Source organism: Alnus glutinosa, chromosome 4 (genome assembly GCF_958979055.1).
Source record: "Alnus glutinosa chromosome 4, dhAlnGlut1.1, whole genome shotgun sequence".
Taxonomy (NCBI): Eukaryota; Viridiplantae; Streptophyta; class Magnoliopsida; order Fagales; family Betulaceae; genus Alnus; species Alnus glutinosa.
In genome coordinates this window covers 15,278,050-15,295,066 of record NC_084889.1, presented here as the reverse complement: position 1 = coordinate 15,295,066, position 17,017 = coordinate 15,278,050, and the positions used below count along the sequence as shown (strand labels likewise).

The window sequence follows — 17,017 nt, the reverse complement described above, 5'->3', positions numbered from 1 at the left end:
GGAGGCCATGCATGGGGACCATAAGCACGGGCATCGAAATGGGCATGGACATGGTCACCACGGCCATGGACATGGTCATGGTCATCCAGGACACGGTACTGCTGGCGAGACAGAAATCGAACAAAAAATTAGACAAATCCATCGTCCTATACATGCAGTCTGTCTGATCAATGTGTCTAAGTAATATGTAGCTTATCTAAGTTTGTATGCCAATAAGGTCGCACTGCAAGTTGTGTAGCTTATCAACTCCCAACCATAGTAGCAGGTTGTACTTTTTTCATGTGTCTTCTGCAGCTTCTGCTTTTTTTTTTTTTGTATTGCAACTATTGTGCTTGAAGATGTTAAATCTCCACTGTAATGTCAGGATGTCTGCATTTCTCTTCCTATTATTTCAATCGATCACCTTATATACGATGACTAATTTAAAGTGACGTTTTAGGAATAAAATATTACTTGCCAATTGCAAAAGTTGAAAATATAGATAACTAATAAATAAATATTCCTTTAAAAATAAAGCAAACCAAAAATAAAAAGTATCTACAATATCTTAGCTAGCCAGTAAAGAACCAAGGACCAAAGCAAACCCAAGAAAAAGGTTCATGTTATTTTCTCCATCTCTAGCCAAAGCTGACAACTAACACTAATTAACTCTTTTTTAAACACTACAATTATGTCACGTACAATGAGGAGTTAAGAGAAATTTTCAACACGTCTCCCCACCAACTAGCAATTATGGCATAAATGCGTGCTATTGTAAAAATATGAAAAAAAAAAAAAAAAACAATTGTGGCAAAATACTTCCCAATAACAATAACAAGTGGGAGAAGTCAAAACAAAATAATTGGTTACTTCTTTTAATATATATATATATATATATAGTTTATCCAAACAACAACTTCCTTGTTAATTGTCTATTTATTTGCATTCAAATATTCCTAAAAATTGCTATTAGTTTGTTCAATAAATTTCTTTATCTTGTGTGACTAAGAGCCTGTTTGGGTTTGCGATTTCAAAAAATGCGATTTTAAAATAACGATTTGAAAATGTTCGATTTGAAATAATTATTTTTAAAAACGCAGTTAAGTGTTTGGCAAGATCACAGTCTGACCTTTAAAATCAGAGGTTAGCCTTTAAAATTATGTGTTTCAAAAAAGCACTCCATTTCTTGTGATTTGAAAATACAATTTTCTGTGTTTTCAAATTTGCAATTCCCAAACGATTTATTTTCTGGGATTTGATTTAAAATCGTACTTTTTGTCTACGAAATCTCAATCCCAAATGTACCCTGAGTTGGTTTCACTAAATATTTCAATTTTGTCGAGATCATAATCTTTCAAATTTATTATAGTAAACAACTGGTATTGCATTCTTCAAGAAATTTTTACTTTACAAATATTTTTCTTATATTTAATTCACATTTGTTGCTTTTTCTAGTTGAACTTTGGTCAATGGATTGGTGCCCACGTGACAAAGACATTAAATTTATTTGATTCCTATTTGCTTTACAAAAAGGATAAAGTTTACATGTTTGGACGAAGATAAAACTGTACCAAAAGATTTATAGATGCATGTTCTTTTCTGCAGTGACTATTTGTTCAAGCTTTTGGTAATTGGAGATTTTCGAGTTGACAAATGATGTCGTCTTTTGAAATTTGCTGTAAGTTCTTTATCAAATGAATTACTTGATATATTGTATTTATATATTTGAAATTGCTTTACTTGATAGTGTAGTAAACACAATACAATCTAATATATATATATATATATATATATATATATATATATATATATATATATATATATATATATATATGAAGTTGTTCTTGGATATTTCCAGTTAGCTCGAGCCTTTCTAAGAGCATATATTTGGTGGTCTTGTTCACTCTCTCTCTCTCTCTCGCTCAAACTTATGTATGTATTATTATCATCATAATTAATATGAAATTGCTCAGGTGTGAGATTGTGACACCCATGGCATATAGCATAATTAAGAGCACAACCCTGGTTTATTATCATTAAAAGAAAAGAAAAGAAAGACAAGAATCTAGGAAGCACCATTCAAGAAATAAGATTCTAAGCACTTAATAAAATGTAATGTTGAGTCCACTGTGTTTGATGGCATGGCACTTTTCTTCATATATGGCCTATATGCCACATAAGGAAGTATTTATTAACAATTTAATAAATAAATAGTATATACGGTATTATGATTAGGTAATTTAATTAATTAAATTACCGTAAAAAAATCGATTAATTGATTTAAAATCAATTAATAATATTGTTTCCTTGATGGGAGGAACAATACGTTACTTACCATATTTGAGGGTCCCTGACCTAGCCTATAAATTAATAGCCTGTGTACACCATCAGTACGGCAATACAGTCATAGGCATAGGTTAGAAGATCCCTTAAATAATCTTTTCTTGTTCTTTAGATGGATCGTGGAAAAGCTTGAGCAAATATGGCTAGAGGTAAGCCTGAATCTTGTCTCATTTGTTTTCCGCTGCGCATGTTAGTTTAAGTAATATGTTCAATATTTCTAACTTGTGGTATTAGAGCGACCTCTATGCTATTTTGTTTAGCATTAAGTCTTTATTGAAGTTAATATTTTTGTGAACATAATTTATTTGCAATTATATTCATCGTTCACGAACGGTTGAAAAACATATGGGTATTAGTTTTTTCAACATTTTGTTTGTTCCATTGTTTCATATAGAACAAAATTCAGCCTATTATTATTATTGTTCATGAACTGTACGTGTTTGTGTTTCGAATTTGTTTTGCATCTGTTCATGTTCATATACGGTTGAAACCCTTGTTTTTACCGTTTTGCCCTTGTAAAACCCACTGTGCAATGCTTCTTGAAACCCATGGCCGATTGCTTCTCTGTACAGGCCATTCGCCAGCTAATGGCCGGCATCGCAGTGGCGTCATTGTCGATTCGTGGAGAGGCCACTACTGTGGCCTCTTCCCGTTACCATCACTGGCGTGACGTCGTTGCCGTGTAGAATCGCCATCGACATACAGTAGGCGCCGGCCCGTCGTGGCCGGCGTCGTTTGTCGAAGGAGAGGCCGCTTCCAGCGGCCTCCCCCTTCACCGGGACTGGCGGCCCTCACAGGTCGCCTAGATCCTAGACCAACGGCGACCTCTCTGGGTCGCCGTTGCTGCTAGGCAGCGGCAGTAGCCGGCGCCTGAAGAAGACCGGCCATCCGCTAGCGAAAACCCGCATAAGGCTAAGCGGGTTTTCGCCGCATGCAGAAGGGACCGACCCGTATGGGCCGGCGTTTTTCCGGATGGAAGAAGCCGCTGCAAGCGGCCTCTTCCCCGTCACAAGAACGGGCCGCCTGGTTCCTAGGCAATCGGCGACCCAAAGGGGTCGCCGTGGCTGCTAAGCAGCGGCCCCTCATGGCCGCTGCATAAGGTGGCAGCAGGATCCATTTGAGCGGCCGGCGCATAAGGAAGATGAAAGGGCGGCGGCTAGGGTTAGGGGTTTTTTCGGGTCATTTTTTTGGGCATACGGGTTAGGGTTTCGACCCGCGGGTCGGGTTATTCATCGGGTATAGGTTTGAACCCATTATCCCAACCAGTTGCTAAGCGATGGGTCAGCCCAATCCAGAAACCCGTTGGCCCTATATGGCTTTTAAAAAAAAAAAAAAAAGAGGGAGGCCCATTAAGTGACAAATACAGAGACCCGACCCGATTAATATGTAGCAAGAAACCTGACCCGATTAAGTGGGCTGATCATATTGGGCCAGCCCAATACAGTGACCCTTTTGAATTTTGTGAAAATAAGGAAAAATAAGGCTTAGGTAGAGATTTGAACTTGGGACCTTTGAGTCCATTAAGCTACAAGCTTCAAACCATTGAGCTAAGCCTGGTTTTATGCTTTCACATTAAAATTTTATTTCCTTTATTATTTACAGTACTATGTATTAAAATTATTGTTTCTTTAATACATGAATTGAGAAATATATTTTTAATTGTTGAATTTATATTGTTTAAATAAAAATTGCTTGATGCCTAGACCTAAGAATAATTAACAATACCATATATGCTGGTGTGTTTACAGTAATGCCAAGAATGCAATGTCTAGAAAAGTTCTGGCTAGGAAAGTCTTGGGATTCAAGTGTGTCCATGTGACCCCCGTCACTTTCCTGGGAACTCACCTGGTTACACCTTGGAAAATGCTGTTTACCCCATTTAAGTATTGGTTTGTTATATTCCTGGGGCTATTAAGGGGGCATCTATAAAGTTGTTAGATGTTAATGAAGTAGCAATTATCATGATAATTTTGGGAGAGCCACAGCATCCCAATTTTGAATGACAATTGCATCAAGATTACACACACATAATTATCATTATGATTTTGGGGAGCCACAACATCCCAAATTTTAATGATAATTACATCAGGATTACACGCATGAACCTCATAAAGATTTATTAGATGTTCATGAATTACAGCATGATTATTATGATTTTGGGAGAGCCACAGCATCTCGATTTTATAATAATCGCATAAAGATCGTACACGTGAACTTCATATAGAAAAATTAACATCGTCTTGTAATTAATTCATAAATTTAATTACTTATCCCCACAGGGAAGTTTTTATTTTTATGACTTAATTAGAATAAGATAACAAATTTAGTATTGAAAGTAAAATTTCTCTCGGTTGCCTATAGGTACGAAGAATTTTATTTATTAATATTTAAATTTATTAGTCTTATTAATAAAGAGTAAATTTCATGCGTGATGCAACCTTTCCCCAAAGGTAGGTTGAAATTTACTATTTAAATTGGCATTGGCTAATTTAAAATAAAGTTGACACCGTCTTGTAGTTAATTCATAAATTTAATTACTTATCCCCAAAGGGAAGTTTTTATTTTTTTTTGACTTAATTAGAATAAGATAACAAATTTAGTATTAAAAGTAAAATTTCTTTCGGTTGCCCAAAGGTACGAAGAATTTTATTTTTTAATATTTAAATTTGCTTTAGTCTTATTAATAAAGAGTAAATTTCATGCATGATGCAACCTTTGCCCACAGGTAGGTTGAAATTTACTATTTAAATTGGCATTGGCTAATTTAAAATAAAGTTAATTCATAGCATTAAAGTATTTATTTTCTTGGTTATTGCAGCTATTCATATTACTCTACTTTGATAGTTTTATATTCCAATCCATTATGGTAATATTTTTCTGACTGGAAAAAGATTAATAAGCTTTTTCATTTGATTGTTTCTAATTCCATTATGGGAATGAAGGATATTGTAGTTTAGCTTAAGTCCCTAAAGATTTAGATTTTTTAAGTCATTATTGTTCTATTTCAATTTTTGAATTCTCTCTTCTAAGTGTAGAATTTTATCTTGTAACACACGTAAGGATAAATGGTTAGTAAATAAACTTTGAACCATGTGTGTTCAAGGATATGAGAGAATTCATAAAGTGTTCACATGGTTACTCATGTCAAGGGAAGGACCGATAAATGCAATCATGTCCAACACTTAAAGCATGAGAATAAGGTGCCAATAAAGTATTATGGCAATCAAGATACCTATTTCTCATGCAGTAAGGAAAATTAAGGGCATATAAAGAAAGATTGCATGAAGTATAAGAAATGACTTAAAATAAAGATAATCTCATATATCTGGTATGTCGTGAATCTCTTTTAGTGACTCATTCAAATATATTGTGGATTGTTTATGGTTTAACAATCCACGTTGTCAACACAAATGCAGAGTCTTTTTAAAATGAATAACACGTATTTATAATTTGAGGTTGTTGGGATCTATAGGTTAATTTTGAGATTCAGTTATAATTTTTTTACCTCAAAAATAATTTATATTCCATAATCTTTTATAAATTTATTTTCTAGTTTGGCTTGTTAAAAATTTCAATTTTATTTTAAACTTGAAATTTTTCTTATTTTTTGGGTGGAATATTGGTTGAGGTTTATTTAAAGTCTATTTAAAATTGACCTACATCCCAATTTTGAAACAAAATTACTTGTTTGGTTTTGCATACTGATGTTGATGTAAAGTAGAGTCTTTGAGAATTTAAAAATGCTCTTGTTATGGCTTTGGAGATTGAAATATATCTCTATACAGAAAATGAAAATCTGTAATTTACTGACTTTGGTACTTGTGTGGACTGCATAAGGGAAAGCATTCCAACAAGTCCACTAGAGGTGCCAAAGAGAGCCTTTTGAGATTCTTGAGATCATGTACATTGAAAGGTGTTGACCCTTTCATACTCATTGCCTAAATGGTCAGAGATATTTTTATCTCTTTTAGTGATGACCATATAAAGTTTATGTATCTCTATTTTCTAAATATTAAAGCTGGGGTATTGAATGCTCTTAATACCTATAAGGAAGAAGAAGAGAAACAGCATGAAGATCATTAGATCTAATCTAGGCATAGAGTATTAAGGTAGGTATACACAAAAAGGAAATGATTAGTAATACTAATCTGTTATTACCCTTATAGAGTAAAGCTTTGAAGACTGTTGTATATATGTTAAACAGGATTCCATTTAAGGTTGTCCTTGAGATACCTTTTATGAAATAGATGGAAGATTAAGTTTAAATTATTTACACATGTAGGGTTGCCTTGCTAAAGAGGGGATTTATAATCCTCGCCTAAGGAAATTAGATTCAAGGACAACCAGCGGATCTTTTATAAGCTATCTAGCAAACTTTAAGGGGTTTTTATTATCCTTCACATAAGCCTAGAGTTGTTGATTGTAAAATTTCTAGAGGATGCGGAACCCAGTGGGAGTGCTCATTTGAGGAAGCACTAGAGTTTGCCAAATCTCCTCCTCATAGAGGATGATTGATTGTATTCATGGAAAATCAGATTGATTATCCTGAGCCACAATCATTTCTAGAACAACTAACTCATGCAGAACAGGTTCAAAAGTCTATTCTCCCATTGCAAAATGCAGAGGAAGTAGAATTTAGAAAAATCCTATAGAATAAGGAGATCAACAATTCTTAGTAATTATGTTGTATACCTCCCAGAGTCTGATGTTGACATTGGACATAAAGATGATCCAAAGTTGTTTTCACATGCTATGAGTGGAGAAAACTCCACATTGAGATTCAGTGCCATGAAGTAAGAGATAAGTCCATAGCTGAAAGGTCGAGCTAGACTCATAGCCAATGGTTTTACTCATAAGGAAGGCATTGATTATCGTGAAACATTCTCTCCAGTGTCTAAGGATGGTTCATCAAGATGATCATAGCATTAGTAGCTTATTTTTGATCTAGAGCTACATCAAGTGGATGCGAAAACAACTTTTCTGAATGGGGATCTTAAAGACGAGGTTTACATGAAACAACCAAAAGGTTTTATAAATAACAGTCAGAAAGCTTGCAAATTAAAGAATTCTATTTATGGGCTGTGATAGATCTCTCAATGGTAATATACTTTTTACAAGGTTATTGTTTTATTGTTTATAGAAAACCTTGTTGATTAGTATATATACCTTAAGGTTAGTGGGAGTACAGTAATCTTTCTAGTCCTATATGTAGATATTATTTTTGCAAGTGGTGATTTAGGTTTGCTACATAAAGTTCTTTTCACAAAACTTTGAAATGAAGGATTTGGGTGAAACCTCTTATGTCTTTTGACATAGAGATTCACAGAGACATAAAGAATATTAACATTGTCTCGGAAGGCCTACATTGAAAAAGTTTTGGGAAAATTTAGAATGAAGGATTTGCACCTTCAGTAGCAATTAAGAGGGACCAATTATATACAGATTAATGTCCCAAAAGGTATTGGAATAAGGGCAGATAAAAGGGTTTTTTAAAGCGTCTGCATTATGCATAACCATATGACTGACAATAAGAATATTTGGTCAATAAAGTGCTGCAAATAAAGTCTTGCGGTATATGCAAGGAACCAAGAAGTACAACTTAACCTAAGGATACACTTTCCATTTGAAGGTGGTTAGTTGTTCAGATTTGAGTTTTGCTGATTGTGTAGATAGTAGAAAGTCTATTTAGGGTATATATCTTTTTATTGAGAGATATATCTTAAAGATGCAGTATGCAGACTATGGTTGCTACGTCTACCAAGAAAGCTAAAATTCTAGCGTGCTATGAATATAGTACACAGGCATGATGGTTGAGACATTTTGTTGAAAGTCTCAATATTGTCGATTTTACAGTTAGACCATAAAGATACTCTGCGGTAATTCTACTATAATCTTCTTTTATAAGAATAAAGAGTAGAAGCAGAGGTAAATCAACATCAAGTATCTCAGTACGAGAGATAACAGTAAGAGACATAAAGGGTCTATTAAGCATATAAGTACTGAATTAATGATTGCGGATCCCATGACTTAAAGTTTACCGGTAAAGAAAGAATAAAGTCATGCGGAATATATGAGACTCATTAATTGATTTTCGCTTGGTTTGTCTCTTTTTGGTCTATAGACATAAAGTTATGATAATAAAGATTTTGTGCACATTTGTTATTTTATCATGAGGATAAATAAAGTTGGACCCGAATGACTTATAGGAAGTTCATTCATAAAGCTTGATTATCCATAAGGTACTCATGTAAGGAGTGTTTTACATTGTGATACATGGAAGGGATGACCTAATTTTATAATGGTTTTACCGCCATGATTCGTGTGGAACATTTCTTATCTGAGTGGGAGGATTCCATAAGTGATTGGCCAAACTAAAGAACCTAATACCATAAGGTTATGTGTCATAAAGGCCAAGTGGGAGAATGTAAGATATTATCTCCATATATGGCCTATATGCCACATAAGGAAGTATTTATTAACAATTTAATAAATAAATAGTATATACGGTATTACGGTTAGCTAATTTAATTAATTAAATTACCGTAAAGGAATCGATTAATTGATTTAAAATCAATTAATAATATTGTTTCCTTGATGGGAGGAACAATACGGTACTTACCATATTTGAGGGTCCCTGACCTATCCTATAAATTAATAGCCTGTGTACACCATCAGTACGGCAATACAGTCATAGGCATAGGTTAGAAGATCCCTCAAATAATCTTTTCTTGTTCTTCAGATGGATCGTGGAAAAGCTTGAGCAAATATGGCTAGAGGTAAGCCTGAATCCTGTCTTATTTGTTTTCCGCTGCACATGTTAGTTTAAGTAATATGTTCAATATTTCTAACACTTTCTTGATCTGTTTGAGTGTGATGATATGAAACTTTGACATCAACCAAACTCTCCTGCTCTCCAGTTGAAGTCAGTATGAAAGTTGTCTTGTAGGAAGCAAAACCAAGACTTAGATACCCCCCTTCCATTACTTCCAATGTAATTTGATGCAGAGACTCATCAAGTTCCACAATCTTCTCCTACTGATATGCCATTGCCGAAACACCTCTTCCACCTTGTTTATTTATTAACTTATCTTGTTAATTAATTTATTCTAAATTAACAGCAAATATAACTATTAAAAACTATTATTGACATTTTCATAAGATATAATATGTATGGTATTAAAGCTAGAAGTCACGAGTTTGAACCTTAACTTTCACAATTCACTCTTCATTCTAATTAAGTATTACACATGTTGGGTCTCACTTATTAAAGGGGATAAGTTTGAGCCCACAGGTGAGTGAAAATATTAGGATATTAATTAACTAACACAAATTTCCGACAAAAAAAGCCTCTAAAATTGACATGTGTCCATTAGCATATGAGAAACACATGTTTTTTTTTTAATAGCTTATATAATAAATATTGCTTTTAAAGGCTGGTTTGTAGAAAAATTTTGTCCTTCATTAAATAATTAAATCAATCATTTCCTATCTACTCATAAGAAGGGATGAATTCAACTATTTAATTTAATTCTAAAACTATCTACAATTTAACCAACTTTCAATTAAATATTTGCGTTTTGGGTCTTACTTATTGAGGATGAGTTTGAGCCCACACGTGAGGGAAGTGTTATAATATTAATTAAATAGTCAATCATTGATTATTAGCTTAAGCTTTTAGGAAAAGTGGTGATTTAACATGGTATAAGAAAAAATTAAAGCCTTGAGTTCTAATCGTGTCTCCATCATTTACTTCCCATTTCAATTAAATATTTCAAGTGTTGAGTCTTCCTTATTAAGGGAGAATGTAAAAATATTAATTAAATGGTCTCCCTTATATATATATATATATATAGGTGAATCTATATATCTATAAGCCAATTAAATAATCAATAAAATTAATGATGAAAATAGATTGACTGACCATCGCAAAATTTGAAGAGCAGGATTGAACCAAGGCCACCGTCACCTTCGATCAATTCCACATCTTTTACTAAGTTTGGGATAGCTTTTTGAGCCACAAATCTCAATTCTTTTGTCAAAGCTCTCCAGAGGACCTCCAACCCAACACCAACTTTTGCTTGGGAGGTTTGTACTTGTTGTGTCATGGCTCCTCTCAAGTCTCAAGTGCAAGTTTTCAAAGGGTAATATGTTATATATGAGAGACAATATAAAGGTTCGTGATAGGTACTTTTTGATGAAATGATGAACAATGGAGGAATGTGAAAATGGAAGGGAAAATGTACTGATAATGAACTCCAATTAATGGCTGGAGACAGACCCCAAGTGAATCCAATTAAGGCTGGAAACAAACCAAAAGACAAAAGTCTATATCAATTCTTCATTATTCACATTAACAACCAAATAGCATTTAAATAGAACTACAAGTAGATAACGTCTAAAGTGATAATACCTAATATTCAAATTCAAATATACTCTGATCCTAATATTAACTAATCTAATCCGAATGAGTTGGAATTCCATTCCAACTCAACCTCTTTGGCTCTTACCCTAATTTGTCCCTATCAGTTCATATATTAAGGCAAATCAATATATATATATATTTGAATAGAATCTTTTCTTCTTTCTTATCAGATGAGCTAGGATGATATATAGATGGCCTATTAATTGTTTTCTACAAAGCTTTAGCCTCCTCGTCTAAATGTTTCTTTCGAAGCATAAATGATATAATTCCATCTATGACGTCCATATATATGTCACGTAGCCATTCTTCGCTGTTTGCAATGTAACCATCGTTGTATATATACTTTAGCCTTATAGGAGCACAATTACCGACTACTGAATTTATTTGTTATGAGAGTACTGTTTTTATTATTATTAATTCAGACTAGCGATGTTTTCAATAATGAGAAAGCACTCAATTACGACATTTAGTAGCAACAATGTTAATAATATAATGAGTGGCGTCCTCCATATGAACTCATTTGCCCATAAGAGAAAGTGCTTCTTTGGCAAGCCTATGAACTTCTCCATTTACCTTCCTTATGACATGAGTCACCTTCTAATTCTGCAAACTATTCAGCATAACTCTGGCATCGTCAATCAATATGCCATATATGCACGAATTCTTTTCTTCCTTCCTCAATGCATGTACAACATGGAGAGCCTCATCTTCATGTAACGACCCAGAAAAAAGCGCTAGCTACATTTGCGCTTTCACCCAAAAAGGACTAGTCAATTTGGAGCTTCCATATAATTCTATATAAGGCCCAGTTTCACACAATAACTAAGTAATGTAGGACTTAGCACTCATGATTATCTTTATAAACCATACACTCTATGTGAGCTACTCTTTATCATCTCATATGGGACTGGGGTATTACAAACTTCCGCTTTTAATCTCCTGACGTGCTCGTCATGGCCACGTCAAGCGGTGCTCCAAACCGTAAGGCCTGGTGTTACAACTTGTCTTTGATACCATTTGTAACGACTTAAGGAAAAGCGCTAGCCAGATTTGAGCTATCACCCAAAAATGACCAGTCAATTTGGAGTTTTACTAATTTCATTTATAAAGCTTAGTATCACCTATTAAGTACCCAATGTGAGACTTAGCACCCATCAACATCTCTTATAAACTATACAATCTCTATGTGGGCTACTCATTTTTCCAATATGGGACCGGAGTGTTACAAACACCCTCCTTTAAACCCATGACGTACTCGTCAGGGCCATGTCATGCGGTGTTGACAATACCAAATGACGCATTACTAGGTGGCTCTAGTACCATTTGTAACGACCTAGAAAAAAATGCTAGCCATATCTGTGCTATCACCCTAAAATGACTAGTCAATTTGAACCTTCAAAAGAATTGTTTATGAAACCCAATTTCACCTAATAACTAGGCAATGTAGGAATTAATACTCATGGTTATTTTTATAAACCACTCACTCTATGTGGGCTACTCTTTATCTTTTCCGTATGGGACTGGGGTGTTACAAACTCCCCCTCTTAGCCTCCTGGTGTCCTCTTTAAGGTCACGTCATGCAATGCTCCAGTACCACATGACCTAGCGTTACAAGCTAGCTCTAATACCATTTGTAATGACTCAAGAAAAATCGCTAGCCAGATTTGCGCTATCACCCCAAAAGAATTAGTCAATTTAGAGCTTCCCTAGAATCACTTATAAAGCCCAATTTCATCTGATAAGTAACCAATGTAGGACTTAGCTCCTATAAGAATCTCTTATAAACTACCAACTTTCTATATGGGCTACTCATCTTCTCAATATGAGACCTAAGTGTTAAAAACTCTCCCTCCCTTAAATCCCTAGCCTCCTCGTCAAGGCCATGTCATGCGGTGCTAACAGTACCAAATGACGAATTACTAGGTGGCTCTAGTACAATTTGTAATGACCCAAAGAAAAGTGCTAATTAAATTTGCGCTATCACCTCAAAAATGACTAGTCAATTTGAAGCTTCCCTAGAATTCCTTATAAATGTCTTTTTTATCGAGTACTTAAGTAATGTGAAACTTATCACTCACGACTATCATTATAAACAACTCACTCTATGCAAGCTACTCTTTATCTTCACCATATGGGGATCGGAGTGTTAAGAACTTCGTTTCTTAAATTCCTGACGCCCAGTTTCAACTAGTAAACAGGCAATGTGGGAGTTGGCACTCATAATTATCTTTATAAACTACTCACTCTATATGGGCTACTTATCATCTTCTTCACATGAGGTCGGGGTGTTACACTTTTATTTTATTTTTAAAACGTCACTTACCACTTCTTTCTTTTATTGTTTTTTCAATCAAATCCATAAACTTTAAAAAAGTGTCGAGAATCAATCTTTCAATTTCACCAATTTGTTATAATTTTTCTAAGAGAGGTGTCAAAATTCATAAAGTACCCCTCATTTTTACGGAAAAAAACAAAAGAAAAAAATTGCAAGGATTTATGTGTTTCAGGATTTAGCAGAATTTGTAAAAGATCTTTGAAATATATATATTTATATATATTAAAAATAAAACAGGGATATTTTAAGAATTTTGACAAGATTTAACAGAAAATCATACAATTCTAACGGAATAATAAAATTGAAAAAAATTGAAAGATGAATACACTAAATTTATACTTTTTAAAGTTTAAAAATATGATTGCAAAAGTTATAAAAAATGATCTGGGTTTAAAAATATAATTGCAAAATAATGAGAGATCGGGATGATAAGTGTGGTAAGTAAGTGACGTTTTCTCTTGTAGTTAATTTGAATATTACCTTTTACCTTAGCTTCTTCAACTGGTCATTTTTATAGAGGAAAATGTCCAAACTGACGCTGTGGAGGAGGCCAAGCATGGTGACCATAAGCACGGGCATGGGCATGGGCATGGACATGGTCATGGTCATCCAGGACACGGTGTTGCTGGCGAGACAGAAACTGAACAAAATTAGACAAATCCATCGTCCTATACATGCAATTTGTCTGATCAATGTGTCTAAGTAATATGTAGCTTATCTAAGTTTGTATGCCAATAAGGTCGAACTACAGGTTGTGTAGCTTATCAACACCCAAACATAGTAGCAGGTTGTACTTTTTTCATGTGTCTTTTACAGCTTCTGCTTTTTTTTGTATTGCAACTATTGTGCTTGAAGACGTTAAATTTCCACTGTAATGTCAGGATGTCTTGCATTTCTCTGCCTATTATTTCAATCGATCACCTTATATATGATGACTAATTTAAAGTGACGTTTTAGTAATAAAATATTACTTGCCAATTGCAAAAGTTGAAAATATAGATAACTAATAAATAAATATTACTTTAAAAATAAAGAAAACCAAAAATAAAAAGTATGTACAATATCTTAGCTAGCCAGTAAAGAACCAAGGACCAAAGCAAACCCAAGAAAAAGGTTCATGTTATTTTCTCCATCTCCAACCCAAGCTGACGACTAACACTAATTAACTCATTTTTAAACACTACAATTATGTCACATACAATGCGGAGTTAAGAGAAATTTTCAACACGTCTCCCCACCAACTAGCAATTATGGCATAAACGTGTGCTGTTGTAAAAATATGAAAAAGAAAAAAAAAATTGTGGCAGAATACTTCCCAACAACAATAACAAGCGGGAGAAGTCAAAACAAAATAATTGGTTACTTCTTCTAATATATATATATATATATAGTTTAGCCAAATAACAACTTCCTTATTAATTGTCTATTTATTTGCATTCAAATATTCCTAAAAATTGCTATTAGTCAATGGATTGGTGTCCACGAATTTTTCCACGTGACAAAGACATTAAATTTATTTGATTCGTATTTGCATTACAAAAAGGAAAAAAGTTTACAATTTTGGACGAAGATAAATCTGTACCAAAAGCTTTATGGATTCATGTTCTTTTCTGCAGTGACTATTTGTTCTAGCTTTTGGTAATTTGAGATTTTGGAGTTGACAAATGATGTCTTCTTTTGAAATTTGATGTAAGTTCTTTATCAAATGAATTACTTGATATATTGTATTTATATATTTGAATTTGCTTTACTTGATGGTGTGGTAAACACAATACAATCTAATATATACATATATATATATATATATGAAGATGTTGTTGGATATTTCCGGTGTAGCTGGAGCCTTTCTAAGAGCATATATCTGGTGGTCTTGTTCTCCCTCTCTCTCTCTCGCTCAAACTTATGTATGTATTATTATCATCATAATTAATATGAAATTGTTCAAGTGTGATATTGTGACACCCACGGCATATAGCATAATTAAGAGCACAACCCTGGTTTATAATCATTAAAAGAAAAGAAAAGAAAGACAAGAATCTAGGAAGCACCATTCAAGAAATAAGATTCTAAGCACTTAATAAAATGTAATGTTGAGTCCACTGTGTTTGATGGCATGGCACTTTCTTGATCTGTTTGAGAGTGATGATATGAAACTCTGACATCAACCAAACTCTCCTGCTCTCCAGTCGAAGTCAATATGAAAGTTGTCTTGTAGGAAGCAAAACCAAGACTCAGATACCCCCTTTCCATTACTTCCAATGTAATTTGATGCAGAGACTCATCAAGTTCCACAATCTTCTCCTTCTGATATGCCATTGCCGAAACACCTCCTCCACCTTGTTTATTTATTAACTTATCTTGTTAATTAATTTATTCTCAATTAACAGCAAATATAACCATTAAAAACTAGTATTGACTTTTTAATAAGATATAATATGCATGGTATCAAAGCTAGAGGTTATGAGTTTGAACCTTAACTTTCACAATTCACTCATTCTAATTAAGTATTACACATGCTAGGTCTCACTTATTAAAGGGAATAAGTTTGAGCCCACAGGTGAGTGAAAATATTGGGATATTAACTAACTAACACAAATTTCCTACAAAAAAGCCTCTAAAAGTGACATGTGTCCATTAGCATTTGAGAAACAAATGTTTTTTTTTAATAGCTTAAATGATACATATTGCTTTTAAAGGCTGGTTTGTAGAAAATTTATGTCCTTAATTAAATAATTAAATCAATCATTTCCTATCTTCTTATTAGAAGGGATGAATTCAATTATTTAATTTAATTCTAAAACTGTCTACAATTTAACCAACTTTCAATTAAATATCTGTGTTTTGGGTCTCACTTATTGAGGATGATTTTGAGCCCACACGTGAGGGGAAGTACTATAATAGTAATTAAATAGTCAATCAATCATTATTAGCTTAAGCTTTTAGGAAAAGTGGTGATTTAACATGGTATAAGAAAAGAGTAATGCTAGACATCATGCCTTTGTCCTCCTTTTGTGCCCCCAAAATTGATGTGGCTCTTAAAATCACCATTGGATCAAAACCCAAGAGTGATATGTCAAAAATTCAATGGTGATTTTAAGAGCCACATCAATTTTGGGGGGACAAAAGGAGGACAAGGGGATGATGTGTAGCATTACTCATAAAAAAAAAATTAAAGCCTTGAGTTCTGACTGTGTCTCCATCATTACTTCCCATTTCAATTAAATATTTCACGTGTTGAGTCTTCCTTATTAAGGGAGAATGTAAAAATATTAACAAAATGGTCTCTTATATATATATATATATATGGGAAAAATATATATTAGCCCCCCAAACTACCACCCTTTCTCCGGATGGCACCCTCAACTACCAACACTTGTACTCCGACCCCCCAAACTACCACTTTCTGATTTTTTGGCCCCATCCGTCTATTTATACCGTTAATTCTAACAAAAATTGGCCAAAAACCTGAAAATACCCCTCCCTTAACAGTGAGAATTTCAAAGTGTAGGAGGAGTATTTTCGGAATTCTGTTTAGAATTGACGGCATAAATGGACAGATGAGGCCAAAAAATCAGAAAGTGGTAGTTTGGGGGACCAGAATCTAAGCATTGGTAGTTTGTGGGGCCATCCGGAGAAAATGAGGTAGTTTGGGGGGCTAATATATATTTTTACCTATATATATATAGGTGAATCTATATATCTATAAGCCAATTAAATAATCAATAAAATTAATGATGAAAATAGATAGACTGACCATCGCAAAATTTGAAGAGCAGGATTGAACCAAGGACACCGTCACCTTCGATCAATTCCACATCCTTTACTAAGTTTGGGATAGCTTTTTGAGCCACAAATCTCAATTCTTTTGTCAAAGCTCTCCAGAGGACCTCCAACCCAACACCAACTTTTGCTTGGGAGGTTTGTACTTGTTGTGTCAT

At 33.9% G+C, this 17,017-nt stretch overlaps 1 protein-coding gene across 1 annotated transcript; it reads right to left on the bottom strand.

Annotated features, from left to right (window-relative positions):
• Positions 1-15,116: 15,116 nt before the first annotated feature.
• Positions 15,117-17,017, bottom strand: LOC133866163 (phytohormone-binding protein CSBP-like). The gene is made up of 2 exons (XM_062302712.1): positions 16,834-17,017; positions 15,117-15,406 (listed from the first exon to the last, which is right to left on the bottom strand). The coding sequence occupies exons 1-2, from the start codon at positions 17,015-17,017 to the stop codon at positions 15,117-15,119; spliced, it is 474 nt and encodes a 157-aa protein (XP_062158696.1).

Excerpts from the sequence above, each read along its gene's own strand:
- LOC133866163 (XM_062302712.1), bottom strand. The coding sequence starts at position 17,017 with ATGACACAACAAGTACAAACCTCCCAAGCAAAAGTTGGTGTTGGGTTG. Across the intron at positions 15,407-16,833 it reads GCTCTTCAAATTTTGCGATG|GTGTTTCGGCAATGGCATAT; the intron begins GTCAGTCTATCT and ends AAGGTGGAGGAG.